Consider the following 22278-nt stretch of genomic DNA (forward strand, 5'->3'; position numbering starts at 1 on the left):
AACACTATTGAGAATCAGTCCTTAGATGTATGCAGTATGGGAGCTAGGATGAAAATCTCTGCTGCATAAGCAGACTCCTTTGTAAAGATTTTGCGAAGATAAAGCTACATAAAATAGATAGTTGTGTATCTAAAAAACTTTTCAACAGGAAATCTTTAAGCAAAACTGCTTTTCAGAAGACAGCTGATTAAAATACTCAGAAAATTCATGATCACAGAGACAAGAATAGTATAATTTCAAAGCAAGTAACAGCAATTACAATAGCTGAGATCTCTGTTAGATGGATACTGATAGATAAAGGGACAAAGTCGATGGAAATAAATCCAGTAGAGCACGGCTACAGGCTTGGTTTTTCATATTGCTATCTAGGATTTCAAGGCTGCTTTCAAGTTCTCCCAAAACATCTGCTGCTGCTCTTCATCAGGAGGCCACTCCAGGTAGGTCTTGGTGTTCATTATCTTCCGCAGTTTGCAGAACCTCTTGGGGATCACCTGGCTCTGAATGGGCTCCAACAGGATGAGAATCGCCGCATCGTTGTTCTCATCAAAGAGGCGAAAGTGTGAGAAATCCAGCTCGTACTTGCACCACTCACTCTGCACAAAGTGCTCTGATAGCACAAAGAGCGTCTTGTGGCTCTTCTCAATGGAGTCAATGATGTTGTCCACAATCCACTTCCCGGGCACAAAGTCCCGCTTATGGAGGCACAGCCTGAAGGGCGGACACGCCTGCTCCAGCTGCTGCACCATGATGTTTTCCACCCAGTTGGAGTCGTTCTCGCTGTAGGAGACAAAAGCGTCGTAGCAGATGTCTTTTGTGGGGGCTCGCTTGGGCTTGCGCTTGGCTTGGAGCCATGCCCAGGTCATTCTCATGTACCAGACTGCATGGTACTTGTACCCAACGACCACCAGGGTGAGGATGAACAGGAACACCAGGGTGCAGATCAAGGACACCAGGAGGGACCGGTGGCACTCCATCAGTGGCAGATACACACTCCCAACCTGTGCCCCTCGCACCGCCAGCGGAGAGTCGCAGATGTAGCTTTCTGGCCATCCCACAAGCACCTGGGCTATCCCTGCCTCGTGGTGAATGAAGGAGAGGAATTCGCACGAGCAGATAAAGTTATTGGCGCTGGCATCCAGCAGCTCCATTTGCTTGAAGGACTCAAACTCTTCCTTGGAGAAGCTGTTGAGCTTGTTTCTGCTGATCGACATGGCCACTAAGTTAGGAATGGCTGCGGCTTCAGGCAAGGTCTTCAGATGGTTTTCTGTCAGGTACAGCTCCTTGAGAAATGGCAGTCGCAGTCCAAAATCCTGCAGGTTGTTAGCACTAACATCCAGCACTTCAAGACTTGAGGGAATGCAAGGTGTTAACTTGGGAATTTGAGTGCTGGAGAGATTCAGATATTTCAGGTTTTCAGGCCATTCACACACGTCTGGAATCTCACCAAAATTGTTTTCACTGAGGTCTAAGAGATTTAAGTTTCTTAGATGAAACAAGCTTTTACCTGTCATTTTTAAGTCACTCAATGAATTCTGACTTAGATTTAGAGTTTGTAATGAAGGCCATGCACCCTGACAAGCTGAATGCTCCAGACTCTGATCTCCAAGTAAATTCGCACTAAGGTCAAGATACTCCAATGACAAAAGTTGTTGTGAAAGTTTGCACGGTACCAGAAACACCTTGGTATTTTCAACTGTGACTTTCCTAAAAAGCGATATTAAATCAAGTACAGAATGGAGATCTGTAAACAAATAAAATTTTTCTATAGATAAATTCTCTATTGTCAAAACCCTCAGAGATTGTGACTGGTTTGCCTGAATTGGTTTTTGCCAGTGTCCGGTGCCCAGGAGTGTACAGTCTTTCATCTCCACCTCCATTAATTGTGGCATGCCTTCTAAAATGTTGACAATCCCAGGCACAGTAGCATCTGTGAACAAGCACTGTTTTAAAGAAATTTTCTTCGCCAAAGAGGAAGACATAATTCCCAAAAGCTGTATTTTTTCAGGAACACTGAATGCTAGTTTTCTTACATCTAACCAAACAGCAGAGTGCAGAAGGTCCCTGATGACTACTGAGAACACGTCAATCCTTCTTATGCTTATGATCATGTGATTTATCTTCCTAATCGATTTCAGACTTCCAGGCTCATAATGACTGAGGTTGACACCGTCGATCTTCAGCATGTTGAGAAACGTAATGCCCTCAAAGTTTCCTTGCCTGATGACGGAGAACTGTGGGTTGCCCAAGTGGAGGGAGCTCAAGTTTCTCAGGCTTGAAAAGGGGGAACTTTCCCCCAGGTCGCTGTAGGAATTGCCTTGAATGCGGAGGTGCTGGAGTGAAAAAAGGCGTCCAAACCACATTGGGGACAAGTGAGCCAGGCTGTTATTTGACAAGTCCAGAAGCTCCAGTTTCCCCTGAGAGCCAAACGAGTCCTCGTCTATGGAGCTGATTTGGTTGGACTGCAGCAGCAGGGCTCTCAGGTTCACAGCCTGCTGCAGATCATGTGCCCGGATCAGCTTTATCCTGTTGTGGTCCAGGTTTAACACCCTGATTTTGCCTGTGAGCCCCGAGGGAATGAATTCCAAACCCATGGAAGAGCAGTTGCAAGACTGAGTAGCATTGCATGAAAGACAGGCCTGTCTCAGGGCTTGTTCTTCAGGAAGGTATGCAGCCAAGGCTATGCAGATTGCCCACACTTTCCACATATGCATAGTTGTTTATTTTGCCTATACTTTGAATCACCTACAAAATACAAGATGATTACTTAGTTTTGCAGTAGCCACACTTTGGATATAGCTAAATCACCTTCCCTCTTATTGTTCTGTCTTTCTGAAGACACTATGAAAGCTTTTGTTTTCAATGCATTTCAGAGAATAATTATTTACAAAAAGAAAAAAAAGAGTATTTTGTACCTAAATATTCCAAAATAATTTGCTAAATGCTGAGTACATTGAATTAACTTTTTTCTCCAGCGTCCTCATTTTGAATGAGTATTGTCAAAGTAATTGACAGCTGCACATATTTTTCACAGATTTAGCCAGAGACCTGAATATCTGTTACATTACTAATCTAACCTTTTGTCCACTTAGAAATGGGTAAATTTCACATTTAATATTCATTCAAACGTATGTCTAATCTCACTTCTGACAGTACAGAAAAGAAGGCTGCATATATTTCCGTTAATTTTTTCTGCTTTTGGCTATCCCAGGCAGATTCATGCTAGAAGCAGGGAGATAAATATGTCTGTGTAGGCCATCATTATCATGTTGTGATCAGTCTAATACTTGATACTGAAACCTAAGCTGGGAAAACTGACCATTATAATTTGCTGACTCCTAGATCTTCCTTTTTAATGCCATATCCTCCCCCTCTGGTAGGGGCTTTTTCTGCTTTGGATCAAAGTTTCTTGGAGCTTCCTGCAGATCAGATCAGTTGACTGGAACAGATCCACTTCTCTTTCCAGCCTCACAGCCAGTTCCTCATGATCTGAATTGAAATGATTCAAGATAACCCACATGATTGTACATAGATTCTCTTTCACTTTTCTTTCTCCTCACAGTCATGCCTTTCATTATATTTATTACATATATATATATATATATATATATATATATATAGTATTATAGAGCATACCAAAATACCTAGCTTGATCACACTTCCAACAAAGAGACGTTAGCTAGTTCCTTCAAGGAGCTAGAATAAAACAATTCTTAAAGCCAGGGAGGGCAGTTTTCCCTTAAAAATGCTTATTATACATTGAGTTATAAACCTTTTTTTGGTTCATGCTTTCTTGGCAAGGATCAAAGAGCACTTCTAAAGTACAAGATAATGTTTCCCAGTGTGTCACAAAATCCTTGCCTGAGAGGTTGGTACTATACTGAGTGAACCATCTCCAAAGAGACAAATCAACTGGTTCCCAAAGGTTAGTTTGACCCACAGAGGAATACTTTCTCCTTTGGTGATCCCACTAAGACACTGTGCAGAAGAACTACTGTACTTGGAATTCATACCCTGGACTGTTTTACAGTAGCTGACCCAAGCAGGCAAGTTCATACAGACAAGTCCTCCTGTTCTAGTTGCATTATTTTATCTAGAGTTGCTTAAAATCACCCAAAAGGGGCAGAATTAGCTGAGGTTGCTTGAACATACAGAGAGAGGAGGAAGGGATGTCGTTCATTTTTTAGATCCTTCCATCTGTTCCCACCTAAAAAAGACAAGCATTTTTACTTCTTGCAGCATTTTCCTTTAATCTCTGTCTTTTTCTGATGTAGAGCTTTCAGTCTTGAAGGACACAATAATCTCCCCAGACTTTAAAGCTGTGGTCACTAATCATGTTCTTCAAGGTCAATGAAGAGAAATAACAGCTTTTAGGGGCAATCCACATCCTGTCTTACTGTTCAGGCAGGTGAATCACATCCAAAGTTATAATCTATAGTCACACTCACCTGCTGTCCAGCTGAGGCTCTTTTATGGGGCTTCTTCGGTTATGTGAAGGTGGCTGGATAACACAGTGCTGTAAGGCCATAGGAGAAAAAGCTACAGCATAGATCAATTTCACAAGCAATACGCTCAAGTGGGATTACTAAAATGAATAGCAAGCTTAAGGTGGTATCAAGCTGCACATTAGTTAAGAAAAGAGATAATAATTAAAAAAAAAGTACAAGCAACTTGGCAGCATGGTCCATCAAAATCTATCTATAGGTTGGTTATTTACAGATTGAAAATTGGCAGAACAAAAGGGAACTGGAAAAGTACCACATTGGAAACACAAGCTGAGCCGAACAACTCTCCTCCTTCATGGCAGAGCAGGGGGAATAAATCCAGTTTAGTGGTACAGGAGGAATTTTTCTGTATTGTCACTTCCCTGAGTGTCTTTTCCAGGTTGTTTTGATTGTCTGTCCCATGGGGAACTCTTGGAAATTCTATTCCTACTCTCATTCATTTGCAGCCATTCTCTTTCCATTCCTGTCTAGTAACAAGGCTTCCTGACTTCCAGGGTCCTTTTCTGGCCCCTCCACACCCATCCAGATACATTTCCCCTCTCCACTTATCATCCTATTAAGGAATCACTTTTTCCCTCTTGTGATGAATACAAAATAAATAGCCACATAGAAGCTGAAACACAGGTAATATGTGAAAACTTACACAGACAACGCTTGTACCATAAGGCATTGTAACAAATTAAATTCTCAAAGTGTTTCTGGTTTACAGACAAAGATAACCCAGACACATTCAAGCTTATCCTTCCTAGCCCAGGACAGTAGAAGTATATGAACATATTCTTAAACAAAACCATGAGTGTCAACAGAGTGAGGTTCTGTAAATGCTAATAAATGCTAAAGGTAAATGTAAGTGCATGCAAATAGCATGCAAATTGATTCTAGCTTGGGAGTGGCATCAAGGTAAAAGAGGGGTATGAAATTCTAGAAACATTACAGTACGCAGCATGGATCAATCCACAGGTAGACTGGGGAAATTGTTGCCTCCCACTCAGTTGTGCACATGTTATGTACATCCTGGGTATCACTCACCAGTAATGCATTAATAGCATATATGCGTATATACATACACACTCACACATGTAAGGCGATGTGTGATAGGACAGAGTGAAGTAAGGAGCTAGTTCATCCCACTGTCCTGAGACCTTTGCTTACTGAGCTCTTTCTAGTTGGATTCCTAAAACAAAAGCAGTCCATGTTCATATCTATCCTTCCCTTGGCAGCTGGCAGTGATGTACAAATGGGACAACACATGAATGGGACAAAGCACACAAAAGGCATCCTTCCAAGAGGTAACTGAGTACAAATGACACAGCCTGACCCAAGATGTCTCTTTTTCATGAGCTGTTTCACTCTGTTCCTGTTTCCTGAAGGACATTGCCAACTGCACTCCCAGGGAGAGTTCCACTCACCACTTGCCTGCCACGCAGCCCTGCTGGCTACCTGTAATTTCTCCTACCAGCTCAACTGCTGCTGGCTGTCAGAAATCCCTTCCCACTATGCCCTCCTGGAGCTGGCCCCTCCCCAGCACCCAAGCATGCTGCATCTCCCATGCTGAGGAGGAAGACTTGGTGGCAGAGGTTAGATCGCCCCAGCACACCCTCCTCACTTCTCACAATGGATCACAGCCTCTCTCTCTTTCTCTGAACCGCCAGCCTTCCACCTGCCTGCAAACTCACCTCTGTGCAGAAACCTGGTGCTCCAGCTCGAGTGCCTGCATGCTGCTTATCCTGCTTTACGTTTCTTCTCTCTCTTGATGACTTCTCTTCACCCAGCTTCCTCTCATGCAGCTGTTTCCTTCCCACTTCACTTCTCAGATTCAGCTACGTATGTACGGCAGTTCCTGTGTGGAAGATCTGATTGGCACAAAATCAGTAATGCTTTCGGTCTTCTTCAAATGAGCGAGTCCATAAAATGGGGGTCTATGATAAGAGCACACCACAAAGCCAAATCCACCTACCTCTGCCTGACTATCTCTTCAAGGTATGTTTCCCTCCTTACCTCTAGGCATGCAGCCTCCCAGTCAATTTCATCTATGCTCAGTGTTTGCTACCACATGATTCACTAGTCACTTGCCAGGAGTTCAGATTTGACTAGCCCTTGCACTATTTTGATCCAACAGAATGAAGTGAAAAATGCAGACTTTGGACCAACCCTACAGAAGTCATTACGTCAAGAAAGTAGAACTGAAAGCAGGGTATGCACCATGCTACTCCCACAGAGACTGTAATCTCATGTGCCTGCATATTCACACACACACACACAGAAGCATGACTACATACGTATACATATACAAGTATACGTGAGTACATACAAATACACCCCCAGAGACACACATATTTAAGCAAATATCCTTATTTTTCAGATATGCTCAGCCCATATACCAATGCTCTGACATTTCATCACAAAGTAATTGCCTGCAACAACATCTAGCCCACTCATTAGAAACACCTGCTTATGGCCCACAGACAGAAAACTTCAGATATTTCTCAGAGCAGGTAGAAGAATGCACAGTAGCAACAAAGGGAGAAGCAGACCTTTATAGGAAGAAAGAAGCAAGAGAAAGAAACACAAACATTGATTTAATGCCCTTGGATTTCACCACGGTCATTGTACAAGGTGCCATTGTACAAGGATGCTTCCTTAACAAGTACTGTGCAAAACCCACTCTGTACATGGGGTACAGAACAATTACCCAGAAAGACAGACTTGTGACAGATGTATGTATTCAGCGCTGCCTGTGTTGCAGAGCACTGGTAAGGCTTCAGAGGCATATTTTGACATAAAATCTGTCTTTCCTCATAAGGTAATTATAATTGCCTTTTTAATGGCACAGATAAAGAAAATGGAAGGAGAAGAACTGACACGGAACTATTGAAGCATTTGGCTTTTATTATTGACAATTAATTACAATGGAATTGTTAGGAATTAATCAGTGATATAATGACAGTAGGAAAGAGGATAGAAAAACACTATGAAGATCAGATAGTTGATTTAGAAAAGTATCTAAAGTCCAGCACAACTCCCAAATATCACTGCTACTGGCAAGGATTTTGGAAGATGAGGGCATCAAATCACCAAAAAGCCTGAAGTTGCTCTTTTTCATTTAGTAACATGACAGTTTTATCTATCCACAGGAAAGCCAGTTCTCACCAGGCATAAAAAGTGAAAACGTTAAATTTCTTAGAATGGAAAAGTACTGACCATTGTGGAAATAGACTGAAGCATTCATTTACATTCCCCTGTGCTTATGCTCCAGCAGCACAAACTTAGACAAAGTCACATATAACTTTATCCTTCCAGAGACAACTTCAGGTTGCCAAAAGACTCAATAAACATGTGCAACTCATAATAAAAATATACAGAATATATATAGACAAAATACATATAGATATGTGTATATATATAATCTTATATATCTGCAAATAAATATAAATATGCTTTCTGGAAGTATACTGAAACAGGAGCTCCTGACTTGTCCTATGACTTTAATGCTGCTTTCAAGTTCTCCCAAAACATCTGCTGCTGCTCTTCATCTGAAGGCCACTCCAGGTAGGTCTTGGTGTTCATTATCTTCCGCAGTTTGCAGAACCTCTTGGGGATCGCCTGGCTCTGAATGGGCTCCAGCAGGATGAGAATCGCCGCATCGTTGTTCTCGTCAAAGAGGCGAAAGTGCGAGAAATCCAGCTCGTACTTGCACCACTCACTCTGCACAAAGTGCTCTGATAGCACAAAGAGCGTCTTGTGGCTCTTCTCAATGGAGTCAATGATGTTGTCCACAATCCACTTCCCGGGCACAAAGTCCCGCTTATGGAGGCACAGCCTGAAGGGCGGACACGCCTGCTCCAGCTGCTGCACCATGATGTTTTCCACCCAGTTGGAGTCGTTCTCGCTGTAGGAGACAAAAGCGTCGTAGCAGATGTCTTTTGCAGGGGCTCGCTTGGGCTTGCGCTTGGCTTGGAGCCATGCCCAGGTCATTCTCATGTACCAGACTGCATGGTACTTGTACCCAACAACCACCAGGGTGAGGATGAACAGGAACACCAGGGTGCAGATCAAGGACACCAGGAGGGACCGGTGGCACTCCATCAGTGGCAGATACACACTCCCAACCTGTGCCCCTCGCACCGCCAGCGGAGAGTCGCAGATGTAGCTTTCTGGCCATCCCACAAGCACCTGGGCTATCCCTGCCTCGTGGTGAATGAAGGAGAGGAATTCGCACGAGCAGATAAAGTTATTGGCACTGGCATCCAGCAGCTCCATTTGCTTGAAGGACTCAAACTCTTCCTTGGAGAAGCTGTTGAGCTTGTTTCTACTGATCGACATGGCCACTAAGTTAGGAATGGCTGCGGCTTCAGGCAAGGTCTTCAGATGGTTTTTTGTCAGGTACAGCTCCTTGAGAAATGGCAGCTGCAGTCCAAAATCCTGCAGGTTGTTAGCACTAACATCCAGCACTTCAAGACTTGAGGGAATACAAGGTGTTAACTTGGGAATTTGAGTGCTGGAGAGATTCAGATATTTCAGGTTTTCAGGCCATTCACACACGTCTGGAATCTCACCAAAATTGTTTTCACTGAGGTCAAGATTAATCAGTTTGTGTAGATTATTTATATATGTGGCAGCATGTTTTAGGGACTTCAAGGAATTTTTACTTAGATTTAGAGTTTGTAATGAAGGCCATGAATCTTTACAGATGGTCTCACCTAAGCGATTATTTACAAGCAAATTATCATGGAAATCAAGATATAAAAGTGATAAAAAATACCGTGCCAGTCTGCACGGTACCATGAAGACTTTAGAGCTTACAATGCTGAGTGTTTTCAGCTTTTCTACTTGTGTCTCCATACCTTCCAGGTCAAAGAACAAATAAAAATCCTGAATAGTCAAATTTTTTATGGAAATTGTTTCAACAGAACTTTGCCTACTTTGCGCGATTTCTTTTGTGTCCCACACCCCTTTCCCCTCAAGCACACAATCTATTGCTTCTAACTCTCTCAAAGATGTGATTTCCTTCAATAACACAGCTATTCGGCTAATATATTCATCAGTGAATGAAGCACCGTTAAATGTAAGTCTTTGTATTGTCGAAGGAAGAGTAGAGTTCTGAACCAGTTTTTCATTTTCAATATCTAATTTGATCTCTCTAACTTCTAACCAAACAGCAGAGTGCAGAAGGTCCCTGATGACTGCTGAGAACACATCAGTCCTTCTTATGCTTATGATCATGTGATTTATCTTCCTAATCGATTTCAGACTTCCAGGCTCATAATGACTGAGGTTGACACCGTCGATCTTCAGCATGTTGAGAAACGTAATGCCCTCAAAGTTTCCTTGCCTGATGACGGAGAACTGTGGGTTGCCCAAGTGGAGGGAGCTCAAGTTTCTCAGGCTTGAAAAGGGGGAACTTTCCCCCAGGTCGCTGTAGGAATTGCCTTGAATGCGGAGGTGCTGAAGTGAAAAAAGGGGTCTAAACCACATTGGGGACAAGTGAGCCAGGCTGTTATTTGACAAGTCCAGGAGCTCCAGTTTCCCCTGGGAGCCAAATGAGTCCTCGTCTATGGAGCTGATTTGGTTGGACTGCAGCAGCAGGGCTCTCAGGTTCACAGCCTGCTGCAGATCATGTGCCCGGATCAGCTTTATCCTGTTCTGGGCCAGGTTTAACACCGTGATTTCACCCGTGAGCCCCGAGGGAATGAATTCCAAACCCATGGAAGAGCAGTTGCAAGACTGAGTGCCATCGCATGAAAGACAGGCCTGTCTCAGGGTTTGTTCTTCAGCGAGGTATGCAGCCAAGGCTGTGTAGATCAGCCACGCTTGCCACATCAGCTTAGTTGTTGGTTTCTGTTTACTTTGGTTGAACATTTTGCTGTAGCTAACAGAAAGGAGAGGAGATAGTTTTGAGCTTGTTTTTGCATAGCAACTGGTAACAATTAGAATCCTGTTCAATTTTATTAGGAAGTTCAGATTCAAATTTTATCTGAAAGAGATCCAGTGATGTTTAACTTTCTCTTATACTTCAGCTACCTAAGCTTGAAAACATGGGAAACCATTTGTCCCAGTTACAGCCACATAATGTCTCAGCAGCCATAAGGGCCATTCTTAAAGTCCTTCGTACAGACATCTACTACAGCCCCTGCCTCCTCACTCTTTAGTATTACATCTTCTCTCAGGAACAAAGCTACAACGGGATGTCTCAATCCTCAGAAGGGAAAGACAGTTAGAGTCATACCCATTGCAGCACTGGTCTGTCATTTGGGTACTGCTACCAGGAATTCACAAGCCAAAAATCAAAAAAGGCATGGGACTGACTTGCAGTCCATTCTAGCTCTTTCAGATTCTGGGGCTTACCGCGTGGCAAACCTTGCTGAAGAGATCCTGGGGTCTCCCACAGCAGAGCCTCAGGGCTTCTAAAGAGCAAAGCTGAGTGCACTCCTGGCACACCCTTTTAAATACTCTGAAAACAATTTACTTTCTTTATCAGAAAGGCTGAACAAGCTGATACCCAATCCAACAACTACTTCCCTTTTTGGTAAATCAGTGCTGGGAACAGATAAGAATTAGACATTGCCATCACACCATCAGCTAACATAATTAGAACAATACTGATTTTAATTCAAAGAGGGGCCGTTTCCTGGCCTTGATGCCCAAGAAAATTTCATCATTGGTTACACCAGAACATAATCACTTATTAAAGCTTACAAGCCTGCTGATAACAGTTTTGGTACTGCAGAAAAACAGCATCCCCCAGTCCTGGATCTGCCAAGAGTAAATACTTACGCCTTGTGTACTGCACGTTGAATTTCTCTTTCTTCATATACTGATCTTGTATGGTTCACGTAGTCATCTCATATCTGCAATTACAACAAGGGCTGTAAACCCTATGGAAGGTCTGGAACTACAAAATATTCCTGTATGTACTCCTCGGACAAAAGTTTATGCTGAAAGCTTCCCAATGCACTCAGCCACAGTGCCTAAAGAGCTCATGATTGCCCACCATGGATGACACTGCCCTTCAAACTCTGCTTTCTATTACTTCTATTGCTGCTGCTGAATGGGGACACAAAGATGAGAACCAGTTGTTCCCGCACCTTCTTCCCTGCAAACTGAAGTTCAGAAGCAGATTCCTCTTCTCTTTACAGACAGTTCTCATCACTGGAAAGGCTGATGCAACTATTTTGCACAAGTCATTCTTTCCCAATCACTTCCTGCAGCATTAGGCGCAGAAATAATTTTGAGGAAGAACAGAATTCTGCTCCCTATCTTTCTACTTTTGCTATTTATTGCTTGGCATGCGTTGGGAAGTTGTTAACTGGATTGAGTAGGAGAAGATCTCAGCACAGACAAATTGTTTTGTTGTATGCTCTCTAAACTACCTGTATCTTGTAACATATGAGAGTTGGAGTCAAACTGTTCAGTCAAAAACAGTACTGGAGAAATAAGTTATCAACAAGTAGAATCACAGAATGGCTTGGATTGGAAGGGACCCCAAAGCCCAATCAGTCCCAATCCCCTCTGCTGTGGGCGGAGCTGCTCCCCACCAGCTCAGACTGCCCAGGGCTCCATCCAGCCTGGCCTTGAGCACCTCCAGAGATGGGGCCCATACAGCTTCTGTGGACAGCTGTGCCAGCACCTCACCAGTAGAAAATGCATAAAAATCCTAACAATACTAAAAGAAAAAAAAAATGGAACAATACTTAAAAAGACACAGCTTGAATAAAAGCATCCCTCTGTAAATATCCAAGTTGATTCTGAAAGAAGAGACATATATTTTATCCTGACTGAATGGAAACAAATACCTGTGCAGGGTGCATGCAATGAAGCCTACCCAGCACTGAAGGGGAAAACATTAAATTCAAACTCCTGACAGCAACTTCCATCTATTTTTTCTGCACTCAGAAGTTGCCCTGTTCTGCTGCCTCCTTGCTTTGAGAAGTGCCTGCCTACAGACAGACATACATGCTGACTGCAGCCACCTCCCAGACACCAGCTTGGGCCCCGGTGGCAGCAGGTACTCAAGCATGACGAAGTCCAGGCAGAAGCTCGAGAGCACCTGAGTGCACAGAATCACACACACACAGAATCACAGAATGACCAGGTTGGAAGGGACCTCAAGGATCATGAAGCTCCAACCCCCCCTGCCTGGCAGGGCCACCAAACTTCCATGTTTACTAGATCAGCTTGCCCAGGGCTCCATCCAACCTGGCCCTGAACACCTCCATGGACAGGGAATCCACAACACTCTCATGGTAAAGAACTTCCTCCTAACATCCAACCTAAATCTTCCCTCTTTCAACTTAAAACCATTTCCCCTTGTCCTGCTATTATCAGCCCTTTCAAAGAGTTTAATCCCCTCCTGATTATAGAATCATAGAATTACCCAGGCTGGAAATGACCTTGAAGATCATCAAGTCCAAAGCACACCTCAGTCCCACTGATTAAAATTAGCACTGCACATAAGGGTAAAAATCCAGCACTTCCTTAAAGAGGAATCAAAAGAATTGAAACACCTTTCTATCATTCCTTAAAACAGATGATAAGCATAACAACATTTGCTCTGGAAAAGTGATGGAGAAAGATGCAAGGCACAGCATTTCGGTGAGGAGATGCCATGAAGTTCCCAAAAGCCTCCTCTTCCCTCTCATACCTCTCAGCAGAATGACTCTTGTTTTTCAAACAGGGAGGACTTTGGGTTATCAAAACATTTAAAAATGTTAATACAAGAGGCCCTGCACTTCATTCAGCACATAACAATTCCTCGCATGCTCTGACATCACCACCATGCACCTGCAGAGACGTGAAGTAAGGGTTAGTTTTTGTTTCTTTCCCCATCAGCACCAACTTTTTCCCAAGGCTCAAACTCAGCCTTCTCTCAGCACACTTCTAACCTGGGCCTCGGGGCTTTCACTTGTACAGAAAGCATAGGGTGGTAATAGAGAGGCATAGATCACAAGCAAGAGTATGAAACAGGGTCTAAGTTTCCAGTTTCTTCCAGAAGGCGGCTAGAGGGACCCTGCCATTCTTCCCTTAGGACCCTTCCCAAACAGCTTAAAAAGCCAAGAAATGACAGTGGATGTTCTGTTTGTTTCTATGAATGGGGAAACAAATTCTACATGACTTCTCTCGCATTCCATGTCAATTTGTCAGGATTTATCAGGTTATTCAAAGGCAGGAACAGCCTGAGGATGCCAGAACTGTCTTGCAGAGGCTAGAAACGAGCAGCTGCCTCCCACAGCATCAGCTGGAGACTAAGCACAGATCAACTTCTTTCAAAATCAAAGTGGGAACCAAGTCCTGTCTTAAAGCAAGAATACACTTCACCTGCTTTTTCTCCAGAGTAACTGCACTGAACAAAGTTGGATCTTGTGAGTGCTTTCTCTCCTCTTCCACACTCAACTTGAAGATATCATTATAACCTTCCTCCTTGCAGTGCTTTGAAGCAGGTATGTACCCCTGCCAGTCCATTGCTTTTTCCCAGAAGGGCACAATGCTGCAGCAAGTCTATGCTCTTGCAGAGACCATACATAAGCCTTAGAAGAAATGCAGAGCTGAGACAGAGCTGCAGATACTGTTTCTGAAGCTTTAGATGTCACCACACATCTGACAGCAGTGCATGCAGCACCCATTTCCCACCACAAGCAGTTCCCTGACACCAGTTCCAGCACTGTGACCCACATCCCTGCTGCTGGCGGGGGGCAGTCTCTGGCCACAGCCTGCTTTCACCAGGCAGGTCAGGATGTATTAGGAGTATGTATTAGCTGGATGTGAACCAAAGTTGACAGAAAAACATGTTTATGCTTTTGCGTGGGACAGAATCCCACAGAAACAGGCATGCTGGTCAAAAGGCACGAACAAAGCAATGCTAGTCCTCAGGTACTTAGGAGCAGGCTCCAGCCGCTGCAGCCCTCTTCTCATCCTGACAGTTGCTGAACCTCCACAGGTAAATTTCTTTCAGTTGCACCCCCTTCACAGTCTCACCTGAGATGACCCTGCAGCCAGTCCCTCCACTTTTCTCCCTTTCCACCTGCATGGCAGTATCCATGGTCTGAACGGCTCTCGTGCTGCTTTTTCTGCTTAGGAGACTAAGAAATGATGAGCAAGAGCATGGAGGGGGGGCCTCCCACAGCTTAGTTTGGAAGAAAATGCCGAGTCAGCAGGACAGGGAGGAAGTCCCTGAGGCTGTTGGCCAGCCAGCAGCATTAGCAGAAATGCCTTGCAACCTACATAGGGCTGCTTCCTGGTGCTCACCAGATGAGCTGCATGCAACTGCCAGCAGCAGCAGGGCTGAGCCTGCAGCACCCTCCTGTCCCCCTAGAGATGGTCAAACCTGTGCATGTAGCCTCTGGAGCAAGAGGTGGAAGGCTTGCGTAATTGGAAGCAGGAGGCTTGGCATCTGTTCACAAGTATGGAAGCAGAGACTTGGCGTGCATCGCTGGTGCCTTTGCCTTAACGTGCTTCATCGTGCTTCACATATTCATCTTCAAACTACAAAAGAGAAGAAAAAAAAAAGAAAAATAAAACAGGGGAAAAAAAAGGAAAAAAAAGGAACGTTATAATGTAAAATAAGCAATGTTAGCTCCATCGTATTCCTTGTCAGGCATACACAGGCAGCAGCTGAATCCCCAAATCTGCAGACACAGCTGAAGAGCAGAAGCACAGATTCCCTAATTTTCCTTCTGCAATGCCCCTGCCTTGCCACCGTGGCACAGTGCAATAACACTGTGCAAGTGGCTGCATACTACCGCAGCCAGACTTTCAGACTGCCCCTGTTAAGGAAGAAGTCTTTTCTTTTTCCCTTTCCCTTGCTCTTCTTCTTTCCAGAAGCCTTCAGCCAGAAAAGTACGAAGCTGACTTGCTGCCCTAGCGGAGCTGCAGCATGTAGGAGGTTTGAAGACTACGACACAAAGGCCGACACTAACAACACAGAAAGATCTGTCTTCCGGAATAGCTGCAACAGCATGACTCAACGGGAAAAGAGCCTGAATTTTCCTCTTGATTTTTTGCCTCCCAAGGAAGTTGCATCAACACAAAGCAGCTGCCTGTGAGGGAAAGCTAAACAACTCAGCTCCTTTTGTACCTTACATTTTAGTAAGCAAACACAGGAAGCCCTGTTATCAGCGTCACCCCAATTTGTTGCTCCAGCAGGAGACTCACCTAGCGTGCTGCTCAGTGCGTGCAAGCACACCAAGTTATGTGTGACTCCTCCAAGCACTTGCCAGGGCATCCTGCACCCAGCAAAAAGGTCCCAGTGCCCAAAGAGGACAAGCAGGCGGTGGTAGGAAACAAGGATGTAGCATCTTAGCACTGTGATTTCCTACAAGGAGAGAAGGCTTCCCCTGATCCAAGGCTGGGCACAGGGACGTGTGCTGGGGCCTTTCGCTGCAGGAAAGGCCCAAATGTTGATGTGCCTCCTCAGCGGAGAGGGGAGTGTGGACATGCACCTCATCCTACCTTGATACAATTAAAAAACTGCTCCTTTTTTGATGGCAGTGTTGTTGAAGAGAAACATTCCTGGACATGGAATCAAGTTGCAGCAGAACCATTTAGAATTTGTTTCCTGTATGGAGATGAGAAATCCCATGCAAGGATGCAGAGATACATCCTTAACTGCTTCTCAGACAACAACAACAAAAATTAGACTTAACATTTGGGCAAGAATCTGAGCAGGAAATGAATCAGATTATTATCATATACTGCATAAACCATAAAACTATCAAAGGTTTTTCTATTCATTTGAAAAAAGACAATGCCAAGATCTATCGCACACAGGCAGTTCAGGCTGTGTTCAGCTGCTGCCTCCCTCTGTCTCTGCTGCTGTGAGGTATTTGAGACACGACAGTGACTTGCAGAAAGAAGAAACTCAACCATCTCGAATCCTTGTTTTAGAGCGCCAGAATCAATTTCTTCAGGGCAGGCAGATTTATCTGCTGTCTGAGCACCATGTTTTTAAATTAGACAAAATCAAGCCTGCTCTTCCCAAGTTCTTGCATACCATGAAAGAGATGGTTCTGCCGTTTCTGGCAGGGATTATTTCTACAGTTTTCTTTTGTATTTGCATAATTTTTGCAAACCAGCTTGTATAGATTTTCAGAGGGGTTTGGCCCTCTGAAAAAAAACCAGGATCCAAGGAAATGGCCACAAGTTGTGCCTGAGGAGGTTTAGATTAGATATAAGGAAAAACTTTTTCTCTCAGAGAGTGGTCGGTCAGGCACTGGAATGACTGCCCAGGGAGGTGGTGGAGTAGCCATCCCTGGCAGTGTTCAAGAGGCATCTGGATTAGGAGGTACAAGCTCTGCTTTAGTGACCTGTGGTAGCAATGGTGATGGGAGGATGGTTGGCCTAGATGATCTTGTAGGTCCTTTCCAACCTTGTGATTCTATGAAAATCACTGTAATCACAGGACAGGACTCCTTCTGAATCAATCTTACCACAGGATAACAAAATCTTAAACCTTTTCTCCTGAGAGAAAGAGCACCAGGTTAGATGTCCCCCAGCACTTAACTTCCCACAAGGGCTGCACTTGAGGGCACAAGCAGAGCTCTGTTCCTGGAACCTGAAAGCCAGCCCTCCACACCCTCTGGCCCACACCTGCCTGCCTTTCAGCTTTGCACTTACACAAGTGTCAGCACACAGATCCCTTTCTGTTTATACAAGTTATGCTATGTTCGTGTTCCTTTCACGTGCTATTATTATGACATCATTTTAAATTAATTTCCTGTTACATGATTAAGACTCTCAGCAAATGTACTTTAAAATCAGCCCTTCAGAGTTCTTTATTTCCCTGGATTGGTTCCTTGTGCTCTTTGTTCCCAGCTCATCTCTGGGATCCACAAGCCATGCACAGCACTAAAGTGCATGACGCTCTGGTGGGAGGACTTCCCTCCTGGCATTCACTCTACTTCACATATGTCTCCATCCATGATGGTGGTGTCTGTGCAGCCTTCCACTTGAACAGTATCTGTTAAAAGTCACTAACAAAAGCAAACGAAGAGGAAATAGTGGAAGATGGGATAGATAAGTCAAAGGCTGGCCGCACTCTTCTCCCCGGCTGTTCAGATATCATAGAATCACCATAGAATCATTTGAATTGGAAGGGACTTCTAAAGGCCATCTAGTCCAATCCCCCTGCAATACACAAGGACACCTACAGATAGATCAGGGTGCTAAACTTTTTTGTATCTCAAGTAAGGTCTAAATTTCCCCATAAAATAAGTTTTCCTTACACTCTCCACTGTCAAGTACAAACCAAGCAGCCCTGCTCATGCATGGGAGCCATGCAAGAAGCTAGCGAGCTTGCTTGCTAGGCAGAAAGCTGTGAGCCCATGTCTCACCACTGACACCACTGCTGCTGTCAGCAATAAGGGAGGAGGGAGCGCTCCTACCTGTTCTGGCTCTGTACAGCTCCTGCAGAACAGCCTGCCAGTAGTGAAGGGACATCTTCATGCACTGCTCTCCCATTTGTACCCCACAGGAAGTCCCTAGAGAAGCCCACATCACCCAGAAAAGGAACTGGTCAGAAAACAGTCCCTTTCCATTTGCTTTCCATGATACATCTGGCACAAGAACAAGCATGAGTGCTGCCAAAGCTAACAAGCAGGCCCAATAATCCCTCCCCTTGCTAGAGAGCCACTCCAGGCCTGCTGAGCTTTCTCCTGTGACCGTGCACAGGGAGGCTTGTGTCAGCACCCATCTGGAGGAAGGAGGCAGGCACTCCGGCTGACAGCACTAAAGCGCTCAAGGGCAAGATGCCAGCCTTGCTGGGCGGCTGCCTTCTCCATCTGCCATTTTTCACTCGGGTGGATGCAGAGCCAGAACATACCTTGGTAAACATTGCAGAACACTGAAACCAGGAAACAAAAAATCAAAGAAATGGAGATTACGAACGGATCTTCCTTTGCCTTCCCAAGAACCAGCCTTGCCCAGGCCCGTGTTGCATTTTTAAAGAGCAAGCCAGGTAGTGAAGTTGCTTCAATCCCCCTCAATTGTCATTGAATTAAGACTGTGTTGTCTGATTACTAAAGCACGTTGTGTTAGCATGACTTATTGATGATCTACTTGCAAAGAAAAATGGGGAATGCAGAGGAAGGTTACCACCCGTCCCAGGCCTAGGGGTATCCCAACTACGCCTTTTATTTCTGCCCCCACTACCAAAGGGAGGCTTTTCAATCAAGGCAACTACAAGGTGAGATTCCTTGCAAACAAACAAACACACATGCAGCATAAAGATCAGGCAAATAAAGTAGAAACCCATGTCCTGGAAAGCCTTATCTCAGTGAGACAGATGGAAGAAGATCCATCATACGCACCATGGCATTCCCCTAAAATATGGGATTTGGCTTGAAGAGAAGGGCAATGAGAAATGGTAGCAAGGCATACATTAACATTACATGTGAGGATAGCAGAAGCAGATATTTCACAGACAAGCTGATAAAAGTCAGCATCTTCTGTAAGAGCAAGCTTTAGCTCAACCATAACCCTCAAATATCTGCATCCCAGAATGCTTTGGAAAAACAGCTCCTTCTGCCCTCAGAATAAATCACACCATTGGAAAACAGTTCTCAGAATAAATTTTACAACTGGAAGACAGTTTTCTGAATTTTCAGCAGCTGGCACACAGCACCTCCACCAGCTGCTGGGCAGCACTATGGCTTCTGTCACAGCAACATGACAATCAACACAATCTGCCCAAGATATCACGTTGGAGCTCAGAGCCAACTTGTACCAACTTAAGCCAGGCATGCTATGGTCTTACTTCTCATCTCCTTCAGGAAGGTAAAACAGATATCCACGATTACGTGTGTTGACCCAAATATGTGGTGGGTGCTGACATAATTAGCTTAGGTAAGAGACATGCAGCTCTTCAGGCTCTCTCCCCACCATGCAATGTATCCACATCAGGCTCTCTCTCAGACCTCTGGTTTTCAGACAGTTCCCCTCTTCTCTTAATGTCTGCAGTGTGTTTGGGGCAACCTTGGGTCCACAGTAGTAGTAATTAAAAAAAGCACAAGAACAGAGCAGTCATTAGGCTTCATGCACTACAAGAATACGTGCAGGAATTTGAAATCAGCAAGTCAGTCCCATTACCATATGGATACATTTGGTCTGTCACCTATTAAAATGCATGACTGCATGTGCCTGGTAAGTGCTTCAAAGTTGTTCTTTTGATCTTTACAAAGATAAAACTGTAATATTTTTGTAGTTATACAAGAGAATTAGTCACTGGACTAGTTAAAAACCACTTAACTTTTCAAACTAGTGCCATCTGTTTCCTGTTTTTATTTGTAGAACACAATACTCTGTCCTCTGAGGACTTCACTAACAAGCTCTCTCATACAAAATACCAGTGGTAGTCTGATCAAGACGGTTGATCTCCGGTTTAACAGGTTGGCATGTGGGCCTGCTCACAGGGAAAGTGGGGAGAAAGCCAGAACAAAGGCCCTGTAAGCGCCTCTCACTCATCCCTGAGGTCAGCACTTCAACAAGAAGAATACTACCTTGGTTAGGTGTTCAAGGCCTTATGAGGAGTGGCTAAGGGAGTTGGAATTGTTCAGCCTGGAGAAGAAGAGGCTCAGGGGAGACCTTATTGCTCTCTACAACTGCCTGAAGGGAGGTAGTGAAGAGGTGCGGGTTGGCCTCTTCTCCTAATAAGACAGGGAAAGCAGGCTCAAGTTGTCCTGGGGGAGGTTCAGGTTGGATATTAGGAAACACTTACTCTCTAGAAGTATAGCGATGCTTTGAAATAGGCTGCCCAGGGAGATGGTTTAGTCACCATCCCTGGAGGTGTTCAAGAAACATGGAAGATATGGCACTGATGGACATGGTTAGTGGGGATTTGTTGATGGTTGGATGAGATGATCTTAGTGGACTTTCTATGTCTATTCTATGGGTTTCCATGCTGCTGGAGACCCAGGGCAGCAATGAGATTGTTTTCCATTTGCTCACCAGCACTACCATCACCCTGCTTTGTTCCTGTGAGCACTGAGCAGCCAGCAAGGCGTTCCCACAGCTCTGTCACTGTCTGAGGAGTGGAAAGGTCATAGTGCTTTTTTTTTCCCATAAAATCTTCTGCAAGACTCTGTGCTCACTTCTGACATCTGGTTCGCATGCTCTGCCATTTCACACATGGCGTGGCATAACACCTTCACACTAATGAAACCATGAAGCCACACTGAGAAAAACCCACCGTCACTCAGTCAGCACCTTGGGAAAAAGTTGGTGCTTGCAGGGCGTCGATGCCTCACTGCACCACCCAACCTACCACCCTGTACAAGAAGCAAACTGTAGGTCTAGCTTTGAGACAGCTGCGACCCTGAGCACCCTGCCTCCCCCAGTTGGGAGATGTGCTGCTGTGATTTAAGCAAGCAATAATAAACAAAGAAAAGCAGAGACCACAGAAAAACCAAGGCGCACAGCATGCAACCCACAGCAACAAGTCAGGCTTTTTATCAGGCAGGTACAGTGTGGCACTTCTGCATGGTCACCAGCACGTAGATTAACGGAGCAGCAATGCCAGGCTGTCAGCACTGGGGTGCACCTGGGCCCCTGCACCAGTGATGAGCTCCAGAGTTGCTGTGAGGAGCATGAGGTCGGCTGACCCAACAGCTGGATAGGGCAGGGAAAGCAGAGCTACAATCACAACCTGGTCACGGTGACATAGACGTAACACCCATCTGTTCCACCCATAGCTCACAGCAAGCATGCAGAGAGGACAAACAATGGGGGTGATTCAGCAACAAGGAAAAACAAGATACAGGCATTGCCCAGGGCTGGAAAGGATAAGAGCAAATGCTAGAAAACAAGGCCCTACCCACCATCACAAAAACCAGTCTGTCCAGTTCAAATCCCTTCTGACAGGAAGGGAGAACCACACCGACCTGCCTCACTTACCAGAGTCCCAGGGAGCTGCTCCACCACTTCATTCCATCCCATCGCTGTGCAAGTCGCACATATCTCAGCCACAGGAGGGGCTCAGTGCAGCCCTGCTAGTCTGGGTCAGTTCAGTGCTCCCTGCAATAGATGCAGCCTTGCATAGTACCTGTAAACGTTCACAAAACACATGCTGGCTCCAGGATAGAAACTGGGGATGGAAACAGGCAGCCAAGGTGCCCTGTGCAAATCAGGGACAGCGTAACTTCAGACTCAGTCCCTCCAGCTCCCAGTGCATGGCCAAGATGCCACCAGGCTGCTTAGGAAGGGAACAGCAGAGGATGCTGCTTCTTCAAGTCCCTCCTTGGAAAAATACCGAACATCCTGAGTTTACATAGCATTCACAATAGGACAGAAACCCATGCTGAAAGCTTGGCCCTGCCTATGATTTCCTCCCTCCCTCCATAACCAGCCCTGCTAGTGAACCGTGCAAGCTTCTCCTCTTTTACTCTACTCTTGTTTCTTCCCTTTGCAATCGTGACTATTTCTTCAGTTTTTGAAGATTCTCAGAAAAAAAAGAGAAAAGTAACAGCAGTTTCAGAGAGAACAACAAAGCTTCCAGACCTGCTCATAGGAATCCCTGGCATGAGGCAAGACATTCAAAATTATATTGCTAAAAACAATTAGGTGCCTTTGTAGCTATTCATTTAAGCAACCACTCCAGAATTAGCAGAATTATTTTGGTGCAAAGAAACGTGTAGTGGAATTATTTCATCTTCCCCTTTACTGTAGGAGGAAGGGTTTTAATTGAGCCCTAATCTCTACTTGTATTCAGTGGACCACTCATTAAGAAACAGATGTCTCCCGATGGCAGCAATTATCCCTGGTAACTTTAATGAGCTTGTTACTTTCCTTT

General features: G+C 44.8%; 2 protein-coding genes across 4 annotated transcripts; both read right to left on the reverse strand.

The window, feature by feature from the left end:
* Positions 1-212: 212 nt before the first annotated feature.
* TLR2 (toll like receptor 2) lies at positions 213-14565 on the reverse strand. 2 transcript variants are annotated; one of them, XM_072336356.1, is made up of 4 exons: positions 14475-14565; positions 6179-6355; positions 4446-4513; positions 213-2742 (listed from the first exon to the last, which is right to left on the reverse strand). In XM_072336356.1, exon 4 carries the CDS (start codon positions 2709-2711, stop codon positions 366-368), a length of 2346 nt encoding a protein of 781 aa, XP_072192457.1. In that variant the 5' UTR covers positions 2712-2742; positions 4446-4513; positions 6179-6355; positions 14475-14565; the 3' UTR covers positions 213-365. The 2 variants fall into 2 exon arrangements, with proteins under 2 accessions (XP_072192457.1, XP_072192458.1); XM_072336357.1 differs by lacking the exon at positions 14475-14565 and having other exon boundaries at positions 302-2742; positions 4446-4536; positions 6179-6234.
* LOC140252054 (toll-like receptor 2 type-1) lies at positions 7373-14981 on the reverse strand. 2 transcript variants are annotated; one of them, XM_072336355.1, is made up of 3 exons: positions 14824-14981; positions 11277-11350; positions 7373-10371 (listed from the first exon to the last, which is right to left on the reverse strand). In XM_072336355.1, the coding sequence occupies exon 3, from the start codon at positions 10359-10361 to the stop codon at positions 7980-7982; it is 2382 nt and encodes a 793-aa protein (XP_072192456.1). In that variant the 5' UTR covers positions 10362-10371; positions 11277-11350; positions 14824-14981; the 3' UTR covers positions 7373-7979. The 2 variants fall into 2 exon arrangements, with proteins under 2 accessions (XP_072192456.1, XP_072192454.1); XM_072336353.1 differs by lacking the exon at positions 14824-14981 and adding an exon at positions 14475-14585 and having other exon boundaries at positions 7460-10371.
* Positions 14982-22278: the final 7297 nt, after the last annotated feature.

The sequence above is a fragment of the Excalfactoria chinensis genome, chromosome 4 (genome assembly GCF_039878825.1).
Source record: "Excalfactoria chinensis isolate bCotChi1 chromosome 4, bCotChi1.hap2, whole genome shotgun sequence".
Lineage (NCBI taxonomy): Eukaryota > Metazoa > Chordata > Aves > Galliformes > Phasianidae > Excalfactoria > Excalfactoria chinensis.

Excerpts from the sequence above, each read along its gene's own strand:
- TLR2 (XM_072336356.1), bottom strand. The coding sequence starts at position 2,711 with ATGCATATGTGGAAAGTGTGGGCAATCTGCATAGCCTTGGCTGCATAC.
- LOC140252054 (XM_072336355.1), bottom strand. The coding sequence starts at position 10,361 with ATGTTCAACCAAAGTAAACAGAAACCAACAACTAAGCTGATGTGGCAA.